The sequence below is a fragment of the Durio zibethinus genome, chromosome 21, assembly GCF_047325235.1.
Source record: "Durio zibethinus cultivar Kanyao isolate XHJ-2024 chromosome 21, ASM4732523v1, whole genome shotgun sequence".
Taxonomy (NCBI): Eukaryota; Viridiplantae; Streptophyta; class Magnoliopsida; order Malvales; family Malvaceae; genus Durio; species Durio zibethinus.
In genome coordinates this window covers 9443400-9462000 of record NC_143182.1, presented here as the reverse complement: position 1 = coordinate 9462000, position 18601 = coordinate 9443400, and the positions used below count along the sequence as shown (strand labels likewise).

General features: G+C 34.6%; 2 protein-coding genes and 1 pseudogene across 6 annotated transcripts; 2 read left to right on the top strand and 1 right to left on the bottom strand.

The window, feature by feature from the left end:
* Window positions 1–51: 51 nt before the first annotated feature.
* LOC111305511 (uncharacterized) lies at window positions 52–3574 on the top strand (annotated as a pseudogene). Its single transcript, XR_016331174.1, has 6 exons — window positions 52–407; window positions 593–685; window positions 1154–1383; window positions 1843–1934; window positions 2236–2343; window positions 2845–3574. The product of XR_016331174.1 is annotated as an uncharacterized LOC111305511 (transcript).
* Window positions 3575–3662: 88 nt separating this feature from the next.
* LOC111305508 (auxilin-related protein 2-like) lies at window positions 3663–12082 on the bottom strand. 4 transcript variants are annotated; one of them, XM_022903117.2, is made up of 8 exons: window positions 11089–12075; window positions 7412–9101; window positions 7186–7318; window positions 6985–7085; window positions 6820–6885; window positions 5918–6007; window positions 4465–4641; window positions 3663–4258 (listed from the first exon to the last, which is right to left on the bottom strand). In XM_022903117.2, exons 1-8 carry the CDS (start codon window positions 11697–11699, stop codon window positions 4220–4222), a joined length of 2907 nt encoding a protein of 968 aa, XP_022758852.2. In that variant the 5' UTR covers window positions 11700–12075; the 3' UTR covers window positions 3663–4219. The 4 variants fall into 4 exon arrangements, with proteins under 4 accessions (XP_022758852.2, XP_022758853.2, XP_089606301.1 ...); XM_022903118.2 differs by lacking the exon at window positions 5918–6007 and having other exon boundaries at window positions 11089–12079; XM_089750175.1 differs by lacking the exons at window positions 3663–4258; window positions 5918–6007 and having other exon boundaries at window positions 4503–4641; window positions 6820–6916; window positions 11089–12082.
* A 3307-nt stretch (window positions 12083–15389) lies between these two features.
* LOC111306186 (Cytochrome b561/ferric reductase transmembrane with DOMON related domain-containing protein) lies at window positions 15390–17961 on the top strand. Its single transcript, XM_022904094.2, has 4 exons — window positions 15390–15741; window positions 15850–16252; window positions 16889–17172; window positions 17621–17961. Exons 1-4 carry the CDS (start codon window positions 15562–15564, stop codon window positions 17849–17851), a joined length of 1098 nt encoding a protein of 365 aa, XP_022759829.1. The 5' UTR covers window positions 15390–15561; the 3' UTR covers window positions 17852–17961.
* Window positions 17962–18601: the final 640 nt, after the last annotated feature.

Below are 18601 nucleotides of genomic sequence, written 5' to 3'. Positions count from 1 at the left end.
TGTTTTCTCATCCCACGCCGTCATTTCTAGAATCCAAGCCGGGGGAGCCGTGAGGGGTTGGTTTAGGCTTTAGGGCTAACAAACAACGGCTGGGGTGTTTGGGCCATAGAATTAAATTTGGGCGAACTCGGGGTCAGGCCCAGTCTAAACCCACCGCCACAAAGGCGCCAACTGTATTGAGTTCTTCACCAACAACGAACCTGAGTTTCTTCACAACGATTGACTGATTGAACCTCCCCCATTCTCTCTCTGCTCCAGAATTTAGCTGTCCTGTTGATTTTCCCTCTAGCCCTCTTCGAGGTAGCTGAAAAGCAGGGGACTCAATGGAAGATAACTGCCCAAGTATCAAACGACATTCCCTTAAAACCCATCCCCGTTTCAACAATTACTCCTTTTGGACAGACAAGGTTCGTCTCACTTTCTAGCAAATAATTATGGGTTTTCAGCTATCTTTCTCATAATATTTCCTTTCCTTTTTTTCTGCTCAAGTTTCTGGTTTATTCCTCTTTCGTTTTGTTTTTTGTTTTTCAATAATTTTGCAAAATATTCTGTTGAAAATGATGAATTTGTTCAAATTGCGGTTGAAGTGCAGTTGAGAGAAAATTGTTACAAAAGGGTACGAGAAGACCGGACTCGTTTGCTTTGGAAATTGAGGTTGCCTGCGGCCCAATCTCTTAATCACAAGGTTCTCTATTTTCATTAAAGCTGCCTCTTTTTTTTTTTTTTCTAGTTTTTGTATCTAAACTCTATTGCTGCTATTGTCTATATAAAAATTTGGTCCTTGTAACTACTTTGGGTTATATGTCCATATCTTTATTGCTTTGGGATATGGTGTTTGGCAAAAGTCCCCTCTTTGCTGCATATCAGGGTACCTTGAACTTGGAATATAAGGTTTAGGTTCCTAGTTATTCGATAATAGTGATGTTATCACGTTCCTTGATCCCTGCATTTGTAATTGTCAGCTTCCCTTGATAAAATAGCCTGGTAAAGTTTTCTTTTACACGTTCTTTTGGTGCATATAATATTTGTGGGCGCTTTGAATTTGGTGTTTTTTTTTTTTTCCTTGGTTGGCTGTATTTCTGCTTCTCTTGATTAAATTCATGCAGTGAGTTTATTAGTACATCACTCATTTAATAACGTTCTCTGGTTTCAGGAGTTCATCAAATCTGCCTTTCAGGATATAGTTACCAATGAACTTAAAAAACTTAAAAGACTTATCTCTAGGTAACTGTTTGGAAAACTCGAATTCTGTATCCAAAGCCACTGATGAATTATGGGAATACAATGGCCTTCGAGATGCACATCAAGGTGAATGCGAAGGGATATTGTTAGAAATGCAACAAATATTTTACCAGTATCTCAGGACAGAATCAGCTGTTAAAGGTAATAAATAGTCACACTCTTAAACAAAATGTTTCAGGCCTGTTCCGAGAAGAAGGGAGCAGGACAATGTAATACCTAAAATATACATCCAAGTTCCAGCCAAAAGTTTGGCTTACTTATAACTTAGATTTGCTGTTGCTGTTCTGTAACATATAGCACTATATTCCTTCACCTCATCATCACTGTTTCTCCTTCCCATCTATTCACTTATGCATCTTTTATTTGTCTACAAGCTTGTACCAAATATTTTTCACCACCATGAAAGCAATTTTTTATCAGTGGATTTCTTCATCTCATTGTTCACAAAGCCACAATCACCGAATTGATTTTTGTAAAGCCATCATATTGTTGTTCATGTCTTCTGTAAATGGGTGAATGATCATGCAGTGCATGACGTAGGAGGTTTTATTGGTCAAGTCATCCTTTTTGAGTTTAAATGTTTACTGTAGTTCCTTGCAGAACCAGAAGAATGGATAGAAACTTGGGAAGATGAAGAAGATGAATACTTGGCTCGTGCAGTTTATGAGCATCTGCAATTGAATGATGAGCAGGTACAGCAACAATAAACCATTCATGCTGATTTTTCTAAGTGACAGTATTATTACCCCTTACTGAACGTCTAATAAGTGTAAATTTTTTGCCACCCACCGTTTTGTGATTACTTAAATGAAATTTCTGTATTAGTATCATAGTATAACGAAATTTCTGTATTAGTATCATAGTATTGCTTTTCATGTTTTGTATTTGGTTCTACACAGAGCTTCTACCATTGTCAAATGTCAGTTTTCAACATCTTACGATAAATTTTTTGAAATGAATGAAATCAACAAGATTTTCTGATGTTTATGTTAGGTGCACAAGCAGATTTGGTGCCCCATCTATAAGCAAGGAGAGTTGCAACAGAACCACCAACTTATTTATTGCAGCCTTTGCAAACTTAAGCTTGACAGAGATGATGAGGTTTTCCCATTTAGTCTTCTGTTTTTCATACAATTTTCATTGCATAGCAACCATTTGATTTGACTAGTTCATTTGCACCAGGTATCAAACTCTAAAAGCTCTCTTTATTTCTGTTAAAGTTTTCCTAACAACCAATTTCCCAATTATATTTTGTTCTTGTAACCAAATAAATAAATAAATACATATTTGCTTTTTTCTTTCTCTGTAATCTGTTTCCTTGACAAAAAGAAATGAAGCATTCAAGAAAAAAATGAAAAATGCAAGTGTCCATGTGGCTTGTCACAGTATTGTAATTGTTGGTACTGCCTTACGGTTTTCTGTAATTATGGTTGCTTGCTAACTGAGTCATTGACGCTATGTTGCTGATTTCTTCATGAAATGAATGATTCAGTTTACTTCTACTCTCAAGATTATTTATTAAAGAACATGAGAAAGCAAATTAAATAAGTTCCTTATGAAGTTACTTCCTGTGACTTTTCCACGTTCTTCTCTTCTTTTCAGGTTAACTTGGATATGCTAAGGGATCGATTAGCCGAAGCTCACGCCGACCATTTTGATAGAGGGTGCAGATTGAAACCAAAGTTTTGCCAGGAAACTAGATTTGGTTTAGCTGCATTGTACATCCTTTGTCAGGATTGCAGTACCTTTGAGGTTGTCATATAGCTTCCTTCCTATTTGTCCATACTGAAAAATCAAATATGTTTCAGGTTTTCAGGCGTATCTGTTTTAAGTGTCTCTCTACATTTTCTGATTGACTTTTATTTATTCTCTATTCCCCAAAACAAAAGTCTCTATTCCATTGATTTTATGTATATAATTCACTTGAAATTCAATATGAATTTGCAGCTGCCATAGATCATGGAAGCATCAAGCATCTCTAATTCTATAATGTTCGGTTTTGATTCTAATTGATTCGCTTTTTGTCGTGCTTCTATTTTAGCTGCCCTTGCACACGAGTTTAAGAAGACAATCACCACATGAAATTTCATCAAAAAACAAAAAATACTGGAATCTCCTTTTCCACCTTTGTATAAAATATTTTTGGAACCATCATTTATAAAACAATATGAATTGATGATTAGTGGAGGAAATGACACAAATGGGAATTTTCGATGAAGAGAAAAATGGGCTGCCCAGATAGGTCTGACTGACCGACAGGGCGATAAGTGGTTCAAACTTCATCAATCATGACTCGAACTGGAATAATCCTGTGAGTAAATAGATATTTTTGCTGCTGGCTTTTAGAGATAGAAATTGCAGGGATCGGTTATCACTTCAGTTCAGCAATAATTTGATTTGCTTAACAAGAGACCAGTACGTGTCATAGAAAAAATTGATATACATAAATCATCCACCTTCGAGTGCCCATCTCAACAATCATACACATCTCATATTATTGTTTTGATATCAATAGAACATATTGGTATTCACTCAACATTTTAAAGCTCTATTTGCCACAAAAGGTAGGGGGACACAAATATATATATATATATATATATATATATATTGTAAAAAGAATCAACACAAAAATCCCCTCATCTTGTGCATGTGGGGCAGACGATAGAACTAGACCAAGTCGATGAATTATGTAATCTACTCTAACAATGAGATTCCTTTCCATGCGCATCAGCTGGATGAAGATTAATGTACAGCGATCTGAAGAAAAGAAGAGTACTTCACCCTTCGCATACCTTACAAGCCTTTGAAGCAGCACCATACGCCCTGCTTTAGCAGCTGATATAATGAATCATCAACACGAAGCAGACAACAGCAGCAAATAAGAAAATTATAGCTGCTGGAACGGTCATGCATTCAACTCCAAGGCATAGTTTACCAAATGATGGATCTCTTAGCTACATGATCAACGAATCGAAACTTAGAAAAGCTCCTCTGAATTGAACTTGTTCCACGCTTCCTATTTAACATAGATATAAACAAAATAATGTGACAACGAAAATAAGATAGAAAGAAATACTGCAGTAATGTGACATTATTATACAAGCACAATTTCCCATCTAAGAAAATGGGACAAATAAAAATGGCAATCAGTACAATTGAGGCTCTGATAGTAAAATAGCACAACAACCATAAAGTGGTTGAGAGAAAACATTTATAAAGTACCTTGAGCAAGTCAAACACCTTCTCTGCAATATATTTCTGTTGAAGATTGGCACCTTTTTGCTGGACTTTATCAGGATGGATGCAAAGAGTAGCCTTTCTGTAAGCCTTTTTAACTGCGGCAGCAATAATCAAATCCGTCAAAGAAACAGGCTGCCAACCACATTCAGGCCAAAGAACCTAAACATCACATAACAGGTTCAGGAGACAAATTAGTTAAAACAGTAACAATATCACATTGTCATGAAATATGTACCATATGACATTCAAATCAACATAAATGATGAAAAGAAGCGACTATGAAAATTTCAAAAGATTTCTTGTCATCCACTTCAAAATTACAGCAGTCTTCATCACGATAAATTTAACTGTTGGGAGCACAAATTAAACCTTCAGATGAATGTTGGAATAGGGAAGTACATGCAGGCACAGTAAAGCTTATTCTCAAGCAGTTCAACTGCTAGAAACACTATTAGTATCCCCAAATAAGTATTTGCACTCCAAGCACTTGTGAATGTCAAATTGTGATGCAAGTGCCAGCAAGATGGACAGAAAAAGAAAAAGTTAAAGACAGCATGCTGGAATCTGCATTGCCTTTTTAAATAGTATTACTGCTATAGCCAGCATTATTAGCTGAAAAGACTATCAAATGCATGATGAAAGGTTTAACAAGATGTTTATCTGATTTCTAGGATACCAAAATTTAACTAAAAGATAAGCAGCACTAAAAATAATTTTGCAAAGGATGCCCACATATTATATAAGACTGTGTATTAGATGTTTACAACTAGTTTGACATCCCCCTACAATGAACTATCTTAAAGGGGTTCAAGAAAGTTTAATGTCCATAAAGAATTGCACGCCTGCCACAAGAATAGTTCCTTGACTGGAAGAACAAAACTGCAAGAGCCAGATGGTAGGCATCATGCAAGGGAAGAAGCTTTGAAGACATACTCTTATGCTTTAGTATCCTTAATTCTAAAAGTCTGCTAAATCAGACAGTAAAGATAACAAAATTGCAGCTAGACACTTGAAATTGTCAGTCCAATATCCTTTTAAATTTTGAGTTCTACTTAAAATCAGCATCAGATGAACAGTGTATATATTGGACATAACAGCAGTGCAGAGTACGTAAAGAGTTTGGCAACTTGAATAGGAGGTTATTAGGAAAAGATTAGCGTTCAATCACAAGGAGCTTCTCATGTTTGAATTCATCTCACTTAGTCTTCCTGCACAACATATCTCATAATTTGCCTTAAAAGTAATCTATTGCATCTACAAAAATTCTCAAAAAGAAAAAAAAAAAATCAGATGGTAGAATTGAGGCAATAAATTGGGAACTGTGCAAGATATACAGCAAAAAAATAAACACAGGGAATGCAATATAGTCTGTTCCTACATAAAACACTAATCAAGAGAGAACAAACAAGAATGGTGGTAATAAGTAATAACACACATATTGCAATGTTGAAAGCAGAGCACGCAAATTTCCCTCTTTCCCAGCAGCCCATCTCTTGATCTCGACATCTAGTGTTTCAGCAATTCTCTGAAGTAAGTCCATAGATCAATATTAGATGTACAATAATTAAAAGAAAAACTTTTGCTGATGTATGCATGTACAAGTAGAAACTCACTCATTTACGCACACTTGTAATATTCCAGACATATATTCTAATACAGGATAATGCTTTGATGACAGTAACTATTTCTTTCAACGCATTATGTGCCATTATACATTCAATTACTTAAGCCAAATTGAATCCAAATTAACATATCATTTGGGTGCAATGCTAGTTGGACAGGTTAATATAATTTTAGGTTCATATAAAATATTAATTCCCCAATCCTAACTAATGTCACTGGTGATACTGGGGTTACAAAATTGAGACAAAAAGTCCTGACCAAGTTTTAACTTAGCCGTAAAACCATTGTTGGGAGTCTCAACAGAATTATATTATAGGATTAAATACTTAGTTATCTTTTTTTTATCATGTAAGTTTGGTCCATAAATCAAAGCCACCCATTTCGTTTAAATATTAGTATTAGTTTAAAAATTAAGTGAAAGTCTAAACTATCCTAGAGTCAACTTTTCAAGTAACCTTGACGCTAACTGATGATAGACTAAAGAAGTGAAGATTAAGCAAAAACAACCTCAGACCTAAACAACACTTGCAACTCATAAAATGTAATGCCATTGTAAAAAGTGTAGGCTGGGGCCAGAGCAAATGTCCCTTACAGTTGGATTCCATTGAAAAAAAAAAAAAAGAAAACAAAAACCCTTAAAAAATAAAAAGATGAGGAAAAAGAATAGAAAGAACAATAATAACTAGAAAATAAATATTTACAGCGTCCACTTACATGTCTCTCAGCTTGCTCCCTTTGCACTTGAAGGTCACGTTGATTTTTCTCAGCCAGTGCTTTGGCCTGGATATGCAAACTCAATAGTATACCAGGGCTAAAATGCAGTTTATAACTGGACAGGAGGGAAAAGAAAAATGAAATAATGCAACACAGTATACATACCGCACGCTCCTGAGTTCTTTGGTGGCGTTCCAACCTAGCTCTTCGTCTTTCTTCAGTTTCCCCGTCAGCCTCTTGGAACTCTCCAGATGAAGATGCAGCAGCTTTAGCAAGCAAAGTAGTTTAGTAAGTTATCATTTATGGAGAAGCACATACATGATATTACAAATTACAAAGATCATTACATCTCAAATTTGTAAGTACCTCCAAAAATAGAACTGAGATCATCAACAATATTTGCAGTTGAAGAAGCTTTCCTCATGCTAGATGAGGATCCTACAGATGTTCCCCTAGCTACTTCAGGCCCTCCCTTGTTTTGTCCATCAAACAGGGGATCCTGAAAAGAAGCAACTCAGGTTAGAAACAAGACAGAATGACACTACAGCATAAAGCAGAAGAAGAATACAGTATGACAGTCATAGATTCTCACTGAAGAGTTAGCTCTTGGCCTTGGTGCACTGCTTGGTCGAGAACCCATATTAAAAAAGGACTCAAGATCATTGTCATTCTTTTGCTGGCTTGCCCTTGCAGAAGAAGCTGCTCTTTCTCGAGCCTCTGCAGCAGCCCTCTCCACAGCAGCTCTTTCTGCTCTAAGCCTTTCTTCAGCTTCAACTTTTGCTGTTGCAGTCCTCTCCCGTGCTTCCCTCTCTCTCGCCTCCCTTTCTCTGGCTTCTGCAGCAACTTTTTCCATTCTTTCTCTTGCCTCAGCAGCTGCCCTTTGACGAGCTTCAGCTTGTGCTCTCAGCACTGCAGCCCTTTCTGCCCGTTCTCGAGCCTCAGCGGCTGCCTTTTCAACAGCAGCCCTTTCAGCTCTTGCACGAGCTTCAGTTGCTGCTCTTTCCCGAGCTTCCCTAGTAGCCCTTTCAACAGCTTGTCTGGCCCTTTCCCTTTCCCTCTCCATCTCCCTAACTCGCTCCTTCTCTTTCTCAAGCCTTCTTTGTTCTCTCTCCTTCTCCTCCCTTTCCCTCTCCAATTCATGTCTCCTTTGCTCTCTCTCTTCCTCCTCCCTTTGCCTCTCACGCTCCAGTCTCTCGTGCTTTTCTCTAACTTCTCTATCCAAAGCATCTTGCATAGCTCTCTCATCTTTATCCATTTGACCAGCTTCTTTATTTCTAGCAGCCTTCAAATTCCCTCTCTCCCTCATTTCCTTGGCATGCCTAAATTTAGCCTCGGCTCTATCCATTGCCTCTTTCATGGCAGCAGCAGAAGCAGCAGCAACAGAGTTAGTTTCAAAATCATCACCAGGAAAAAGTTCAGCCTGTTCGACATTATTCCAGGCCCTACCCATTGCAAAATCTTCAAATTCATCAAATGGAGATGTAACAGAGTTGCTTGCTGCAGCACGAGCTGACTGAGAACTGTGTGAGTTATGAGGTGAGTTTGGGAAAGAAGAAAAATCATTGACCTTTTTTGCATTTGTGGAAGAAAAAGAGCCTGTCATTGACCTTGAAACTCGTGGAGGTCTTGGAGGTGGGGGTCTTGAAGGGGGTGGAGCGCTAGTCGGTTGTGTAAAGAGGGGAATCTCTGATACGGTGAGCCACACATCTTCAGGTGTGTCAAAGTTCTCCTCAGATCTTGGAGTTGTATTTACCTGGGAATTAGTCTCATTAGAACCAACATTCGAGTAAGGAGGAGGGCTAGTAGCTCGACCAACAGAGCTATGAAAATCAGTTGACATACTGGGCATGTCAAACACAGGTTGATGAGATACTGGAAAATTGTCCATAGAAGGCATCCTCTTCTTTGTATGGTAATCATGATCTTCATCATTTGGCTCTTTACCGGTAGGAGTTTGTGATCCACTTGCAGTTCTTAATGGGCTCCTATCCTTCCCTCTCTTATTGAACTCAGATGACACAGGAGGTACAGATTTTCCAAGACCACCAAAAGGATCTATATCATCAAATACTCCCCCACTTCCAGATGAACTCTCCACTTTTGACTTGCCAGATCCATTAAGTTTGCTTATTACTTCTGAGGGGTCTGTAAACAACCCTGAGGACGAATCTGCAGGGTCTGATGTTGATTCTAAGACAACAAAAGGGTTCTCCATCAAATTTGAGCCAGCCTTGCTTGAATTTGAGGCTGGTTTCTGGGACTGGCCAGCCTCTGAAGTTGACCTGTCCGAAGGACAGAGCAGGATTTCAGCTAACATTTACATGATACAGCTAAGTATTATAAGAACAAGAGACAAAAAAGACTGCATACTACAAATATAGACCTGAAAAGAAAGATACACGATCTCAAGCTTCGAATAAAGCGTTTAGAGTCCAAATTTAGCATAAACAAATATAGCCCTTTTAGTGCCCTTTCTTCACACTTAAGCTTGCAGTAAGGTGCACTTAGAGTTTCCAATTAAACATAATCACAATTGTAACGATGATGAGTTTTTATACCTATGGTCTATTTACCTCCGCCATGTCTGGCTGCAGCTAAAATATTTACAAGTAAAAACAATGAGAATGATATCATTGATATTTACTAAAGTTTATAGTAAAAGCCACATCCATGTTTCTAACTATCAAATGATTTCCAAACTCAAAAAAGTTTATCTCATAAGAAAATCTCAAAGTATCTGGCAGTAGCTATCATCCTAACTTATTTCCAACAACATCTGATAACCAACAGAACATTACCTACCCAATCAAACCAAATCAATGAATTTAATCTAAGGAATTTTGCCACCATAAAAGAGAAAGAGAAAACAGAAATAAACAAATAACAAAAGAGATCACTGTGGCAGCAGATGACCAAAGAGGGATTAATAAAGCTACAGTGATATCCTCATAAGACATCATATTCATGCAAGTGTGAGCCTGGTTTCACACACACACTTGGTATCAACTCAAGTTACTTCAAAACTCCTTAAACCTGATTAGTTATAATACACCACAAAAGAATATAACTAATTTGGTATTAGTAAGCACCTAATCTGAGTCATCTGGAGAAACGATGAACTGATGACTTTTATATGTTAATTACCAATTTTGAGACTCTGCCAGATGTACAAATGAGCAAAAAGCCTCACAAGGGAGTTTAAGAAACACATACATTCTCATTTAGAACCTAAATACCCAGCAAGGAAAGTACAACTTTAAGCAGTCAGAACCCTGAAGCAATATTTCACTAAGAACTACTTAAGAACTCATTTTCTTCTTTTTTCCTTTCCTTGGTGCGGGTGGAGTGGCTGAGAGAGATGAGCGCAATACGTCCAATTCCATATACATGTGCAGTGTACTGTAATTAAAAATACCAAAACACGGGTCTTACTAGCCATCCTGATCCTAAATGTAGGTTTCTATGGTGGTTGCTGCTCCAAATAAGAAGCTCCCTCAAATGAGCAACTGAACTAACGTGAATATCTTCCCCAGTAAAAAAAAAAGAACATATTATCTGTTTCAAATTCATTACAGCTTATCAACATTTCTACAGCGCATCAAACTCCATGAGATCAAAACTTAGATCAGATCATTCACAGTGTTGATCAAATCCAGTAAAGTCCACCTTCAATTGAACTAAATCTTTAAGGAAAAAGCTAAGACTATGCAGTTGAGAAATGAGACAATAAAGAGCCATTAATTGATAAATAGATCTAGAGCCTCCAAGTCGACTAAGTGATATTTGCGAGTAAATTGCCTTCTTTAGTCATTGAACGAAAATCCCACAGCTGATTCACACAAATATACCTAGTATAGAACATATTTTGGACCAATGCTTAACTTGCCAATATTTAGAACACACAAAAACAGTAAAATAGAACCTTAATTAAAGTCTTACGGAAAAAAAAGCACTAATTTAACGACCCCAACCTACAAAAATTTGTATTTAAATATGCTCATTTCATTGAATACATTGCCCCATTTGTATGCTAAATGCCGAAACCTAAGCTGCCAAAACCACAAACAAATCTCAGAACCTCAGACTAGATTAAACATTTAAGCATTTGTGCAAAATATCATAAATCGCCAATAATCTTTAACATTGAAAGCCAGCACTAATACCTAAATTGAAGTGTCCGCAAAACAATGCAAGTACAACAACACATAACAGAAAGGTAGTAAAATATTCATTTATTTCAAAATCAAAGCCTTCTAAACCAGAAAATACCTCGCAGATGCAGGAGAGCTACTCCGACCGAAACCAGAAAGCAAATCATCAAAAAGAGGCGCATCTTTCTCCGGTTTCACTCTCTCACTCTTCGCATTGGGCTCCGTCTCTTTCCTCCCCAGACTACCAAGCAGATCATCAAACGGCGAGCTCTTCACCGACTTTTGCTTAGACCCCGAGATCGGAAACACGTTGTCGTACTTAGCGGCCGATGTTTCGGAAGAGGTCTTGATCCCCGGCAATCCATCGAAAATATCATCATCGTAAACAGGCTTGTCAAAAACCGGTGGCTTCGGGTCCTTGAATAAGGAGTCGTAATCGAACGACGAAGTTTGCGCGGTTGTAGCTCGAGACTCGGAGGAGTACTTAGGGGGTCCACCATAGACATCGTTAAACAAGAGCACGTCGCGATCCTGATCGTCAAAAATGGAATTGGATGACGATTTGGCGTCGCCGGATGAGGATCGGGTAAAATCGGATCGGAACCCGTAATTCGGACCCGAAGAGAAATTGGCACTAGAAGAAGGGTATCTAGGAGGTGCCATCGGGGCTGACTTTCCTTGGGGTTTGATCCCAAAATCTTTGGCTAATAAACCTGGAAAATCATCCATTTCAATACGGATTCTTGAATCGGACCGGCGATTTTTTCTAACTTCGTCGCTGATTTGCCGAATCGAATTCGTCCCAAAATTTCTCAGAAAGTTCAGATCTGAGGAAACATAAAGTAACAAAAAGAACAAATGGAGGGTGAAGAGTCAATTGTCGAATAATTTTGAGCAAAAATATAGAGAATAATAATAATTTTATTATTATTTTGGATTTTTTTAAAAAAATGGGGGAGAGAAAGGAAGGGAGACAAGAAATTGCGTTTTGGCTGTTGGCTTTTTTTTTTTTTTTTTCTTCCTTTTGCTTTCTCCTTCTCTTCGTTTTCCCACTCTGCTTGTTTCTCTGCCCGATTCCCAGACCGGTTTTTCTTTTGTGTTTTTGGAATTTTTTTTAATTGGGTTAAAAAAAAAAAAAAAAAAAGGAAAATCCAATCTAATGGTTACTTTGCTTTTGAAATTTCGTTTTGTTCTTCTTTTAGCCGTACAAGCCTTGAAAATGTCGATATTTCTACGAAAACCCACATAAAAGTCTTGATGTTTGTGATTTTACCCCCCATGAACATGAAAAGTTAAAACCACGCAAATTCCAAACATTGCTTAAGTTTGATGAGAGAATTATCAAACGAAATTCCAATTATAAAAATTATGCTTTGTATAATTTGTTTTAAGGTTTTAACCATTTATTGATTATTTTTAATTACATAAAATATTTTAAAACCCTTAGTATTCTAACATATTAAAATTCAAAATTGACACGAATTATTCACTTAAATATGATTAAAAAATTCAAAGTACATCATTAATCATAATAATAAGTTAATAATACGAAATTTACTATTATAGATTAAATATAGTTTAAATGGCTAACTTAAATACCTATAATTCCAAAGAATATCACTTTGAAATTCTTTTTCCTTTCATTTATTTTGTGTTGTTTTTTTAATTTTTTCAATGAAATCCATGTGTAGTTAGAAAATTAACAAACATGTGAAGATCCTAAGGGCACATATAATAAAAATTAACGGGAATAAAAGAAAATTATTAGAAAAAAGCAAATGTAATTTAAATGATTTATTTGTTACTATCATTTATTATTACCAAAGATTAAATATTCACCAATTAGTTAAGAAGTTTAAACTTAAGTCTTAAAAGAAATAGTCAAGCAAATGATTTCTCTTTTATATGTATTTAAAAAAAAAAAAAAAAGAACTGATTTTGTCGAGTTAAAAGAGCCCCACAAATGCGCTAATTTTGTTTGGTTTGATAGCAAATTGACAAACATCCATATACCTTTTCCTTTTCCCGTCAGGCAAAAAGTTCCCCAGTTTTGTACTCTGTTATCTTATGCATTTTCAGTCATTAATCACTAAACTCCATTGGGGGAATTGGAATAGAAGAAAGTAAGAAAGGATTTAAAAAAAAAAAAAAAAAAGGTTTCTCCAAGGAGACAGGTAATGGGTGGCAACTGGCTTGTCATGGATGATGAATGGAACTCAGAACATTTTGCGCATGAAATGATGATGAATCCTTGTAGACTTTTCCTTTCTTTTTTTTTTTTTTTTGATAATTTTGAATCATTCCTCCCACTTGCAAAGTTTGGCAAGGCTCAAGACTCTTTCTCATCTTTAATTTGGTTGTGTTAATTTTTCTTATTTATAAGTAATTTGCTTTTATAGTTACTAAGAACAAAGGAGAAATACTGCTATAAGACTCTCAAAATCAAATTGGCACCGGAATTTGTAAGGCCAACTCTCTATTTATACACAAAGTCACAAATAGCAACGGCAATCAAGTTCATCTCTAACGGATTTCGGTCCGATCCGATCTTATAAAATCAAATTTTTTTTTTAATTTTGAGTTTCGAGTCGAGTAAAATTAGGTAACAGTCGAGGTCGGGTCAGGTTCGGGTATGCCTAAAACCCGACCTACCCGACCCGACATTATTAAAAAATTATTTTTTAATTAATTAATTATTTATTTTTTTATTTATATATATTTATATAATAATATTTTTAAATATTTATATTTAAAAAATAATATTTTATTAATTTCGAGTCTAATCGGATACGATTTACATATTATCGGATCAGGTTCGGATATTAAATAAATTTAAGTCGGATTCGGTGCGAGCAAAACCCGACCCTATACCATCCCTAGTCACAAACATACTATTCTTCATGGTAATACCAATTAATCTAATTGGTTGATCATTGAAGAGATTATTTATGGTTCATTTGATAACATGATAGAAAGAATTTCCATCATATTATAACTGTGTTTTACAATTATATTCTTAAAATTTAAAAATAAATTTTTAAAAATTTAATTATAAAATTACATCATGATATGGTGGAATCTCATCTCTCCCATCTTATAGGTAAATGAACCTTACTTGGAGCCAGCAAGTAAACTCATCATTAAAAGATTAACCGAGGGGTATTTTCAATTCAATCAATGTGCGAGAAGGAAACATGGTTGGCTTGGAAATTGGAATGTAATGCTTTTAGGACTATGTCAATCTTAACAGCCAGAGGAGCTGTCTCATATAGATATAGCTTTGACCAAAGCTTTTGTTGATGATTCAAAATATCAATGCATCAAGTAAGAAACTCTGATCACTTTCTATTTCTTGACCATTGTCTACATAATTAGTTCTTTCAAATAATCAACTCAATCAAAAAAAAAAGAAAAAAGAAAATGGAATCAGACCTATAAATGAACATTTTGCATACATCTTTTTTAGTCCAAAGCTCAACTCAGAGGTTATCCCATTCTTGTTCCTCAGTTCATTTCGCTCTCTTTATCATTTTGATTCTTTCAATTAACCCCTTTTAAGAGAACAAAGAAAATATATATGTAGTGTCCTAGTGGACATGGACTATGTATATGTTCAAGTCCATTTGATTTCGAATTTTCTTGATTCTCAACCAATATATTAGTATATAGTACTTGATAAATTATTCTCTCGATACTATTTATGGGAAGTTAAAAGGGAAAAGATCATGTAAAAACATTTCCTAGAGACTTGATATAAGTTTAGTAAAAAAATTGTCACATTTCCTAAAGCAAAAGAATACCAACATTTGCAATAGTCCAAGATGGATATATTTTGCAAACGAAATGAAGGGATGATTTGATGTAGACTCAGAAGTATTCCAAATCCATAAAGTTAGAACCTTCGGATTCGAATTCAAGATTTTAAATTTTAAAATTGAGTTCAATACCGTTAAGTTATCAATTTATTAATATATTTTCATTTATTATTTTTCTTTTAATTTCTTATTCTACTCTCAGTTCTCTCTATCTTTAATTATATTTATTTTGTTAAAGAAGATATTATATGCATGAATTGATTCAACTTCTTAACTTTCAAACATCAGCAAAAATTTTATGTCGATTAATCCAAATATCAGTCATAGCATAGCTTAATAAACAAGTTGGACCATTTCCTTGTAGCATAGGACGGTACTCAAATGCTCTAACCTTTCGCATTCGCAAACCATAACAATACACATATCTGTACCAACTACTATGCTTTTGACACTTGTTAAATCTAAAAAGCATCTTAGGTTTGAATCTCAAAACTAAAAGAAAGATATTTTATAAAATGAGAGAAAGCTCACCTAACCATAAAAAAAAAAAAAAAAAACAGACATTTTTCTCATTAATTTAATAATAGGCTGCTTTAACTTACCTAATCAGATCCCTCTACACAAATTTATAATCAGATGATGCCTTGATGCACCACGTTCTTTCCAACTATATTTAATTTAAAGGAATTAATCGTCATCAACTGCTCTAATTTGTAACACAATATGTAGACCAAATTCATTCCATAAACCAGAAAGAGCAAAAAGGAGGAAAAAAAATGAAGCTGTCTTCCATTTTCATTTTCTTCTTCTTCTTTGCCCTGCAGGTGTTATCAATTCGGTTGGTGAATTCACAACAGACAGATTCCTGTAGTTCCAACCTAAACCTTGATTTGCCCTTTGATACAACGTCTCTCCACTGCCTTTCTGTCTGGAGCAGTTATGATTTCATCCTCAGAGTAGGTCTTTTCCTTTGTCCGGGAATTTTTGTCACTTTTATCATATATTTGGGAGAATTGAATAGCATATTGATCTTTGAAATTTTCACATGTAAAAACGTTTTGCAGTATGTTCAGAACTCATCGGATGTATGGAGTTTTGTTCTCTCGGCGCCTGATACAAATTCCTTTGTCGGAATGGGTTTTTCGAGCAATGGACTGATGGTTGGGTCAAGCGCTATGGTTGGCTGGATCTCAAGTGATGGCACTGGAATAGTAAAACCTTATTATCTTGGTGGCCAGACACCACGTCAAGTGTTGCCTGACCAAGGGAACCTGGCGATTGTTGCCAGTTCTTCCTCCATAACTCTCCGATCCTCGCGTCTATACATGGCATTCCAGTTGAATACCAGTCAGCCCCTCTCACGGGTTTTATATTCTGTCGGACAGATTGGGGTGATTCCATCTTCTCCAGGCTATGCCTTGGCCGAACACCGTGACAAAGTCTCCACCGTCCTGAATTACGTTGCAGGTAAACAATAGAAAATACTTAAAACCAACTTTCTGTTTCTGATTATTAATTTAAAAAATCTGCTTAGATGACAGGAGTTTTACCGGCCACGATGAAAGCTACCCTATGGACTTATTCCTAGCTCAATAGTTTATTTATCAGGGACAATTATTTAAAAAAAAAAAAAACATTTATACCTTTCAACTTATCACGCACATGCACTTTCATACATATAATTGAAGAAATTTATCATTTAAGTAATAATACTGGCATCTAATATACGGGAAAAAAAAAAAAAAAACCCTCTATACTTTCTCAAATATCTCGAATAAATTATCATCTTTCGATTATATCTAATTAAATCCTTATTGTACATAAGAACCATTAAAATTAATTAGACAAATAAGGTTTAATTAAACAAAAATAATAATTTAAGAACTCAATTAGATTAAAATAGTATTTTAAAAGTTTAATTGGATAAAAAAAATTTTAAGGGTTTAATTATATATAATAAAAGGATAAAAACTTATTTAGAAAATTTTAAAAAATACAAAAGTTTTTTTTTTTTTTTGGTATTTTAACCTAACCTATACATGTTACTTCATACAAAAATAACAATTTCAAAGGGAAAATATTTGGGTTTATGAAATGGAACAGGTACAAGTGCATCGAACAGCCCACAATCAAGATTAAGGAGGAGCCATGGAATACTAAATATGCTGAGTTGGGGAATATTGATGATAATTGGAGCTATAGTTGCTCGTCACTTCAAGCAATGGGATCCAGTCTGGTTTTATTCACACGCTGTGATTCAGTCCTGCGCCTTTATACTCGGCCTATCGGGTATAATATGTGGATTTGTTTTAGAAGATCGTCTCAAAACTGATGTATCCACCCACAAAGGTCTTGGCATCTTCATTCTTGCGCTCGGATGCCTCCAGGTTTGTTTCTATAGTAATTTTCTTTTGTATATCATATTTAATTTTAACGTGCTATACAGGTAATTCTCTCACATATCATTTATGTTTTATTTTATATCAACAGTCAATATCTAACCACGCTCGTGTGTGTGTGTGTATATATATATATATTTTGGAATCCTCTATTAAAATAAAATAAAAAAAACAGGATTTTCGAATATTTATTAATAATGTTAAGGGCATGTGTCCAATACGGGTATGTTTATGTATTTGATCAAGATATAACTCTACTCCGTCAAATACATATCAAACACTGGATACTTCAGGTAAAATGAACAATTGGAACAAGATGTATAATTATAAGTTCCATGAGATAAAGCGATATATTATGGTATAATTCCAGTTGAAGATCGTATTAGAGGATTTACAAATATATAAGTAATGTGGTTGTACTGATTTTGTTTTATAGGTAATGGCAGTTTTTGCAAGGCCAGGCAAGGAGTCAAAGGTGCGTAAATTCTGGAACTGGTACCATTACTGTGTTGGGAGAATTTTGATCATATTTGCAATAGCAAATGTCTTCTATGGGATACATTTAGGGGGAGCGGGAAGAGGATGGAATGCTGGATACGGGGTTGCTATTGCTATCTTGCTTTTGGTTTCCGTTATTTTAGAGATCAAAATGTGGTGGAAGAATTAGCATTTTTAATGTTTAACTCTCGGTGTACTCTTTGGTTAATTAATGTATTTTATTTTAAAATAAAACAATTCATATACAATGTATTATTTTTTAAATATTATTTTTTAGTACACGTGATTTTGAATTATAGCATAAGATAATTATTTTTCATATCAAGATTTGAACCTAGTGTCATTTTTAAGATTATTATAATAATTTAATCATTGAAATGATTTTATTATTAAAGTGATATTATTATTCTTGATTTGAAATCGTTTTATTTAATTAAAAAACATTAATTTTTAGTAATTAAATCTCATTGTATTTGATATTATTAAAAATTAAATATTATTTTATTTAAAAATATTACAATAACAATGCATATCATAATAGTTATATAAATTAATAATTTTAATGTTATTTAAAGATAATAATTTGTATATAAAATATTAGTAACATTTTATTTACTTCATAATAAATAAAATTAAATTATTAAATTTAAAATATATTTATTGATAATAAATCAATTTTTATAATATAAATTATGTAAAGTTATTTGAATTATAAAATAAAACTAATATATTTGTAAACATCAAATTTGTCTATATTCGATGAATCAAATTTTTAGTTTAATAATATAAATTTAAGGGCTTAAATTTTTGGGTTGAAATCTGATTTCTATTTCTTGAACCCAAAGCTCAAATTCATTATTTTTGGGTTAGGCCTACTGTTTTATTTTTATTATTGTTTTATAATTAAATATTAAATAAA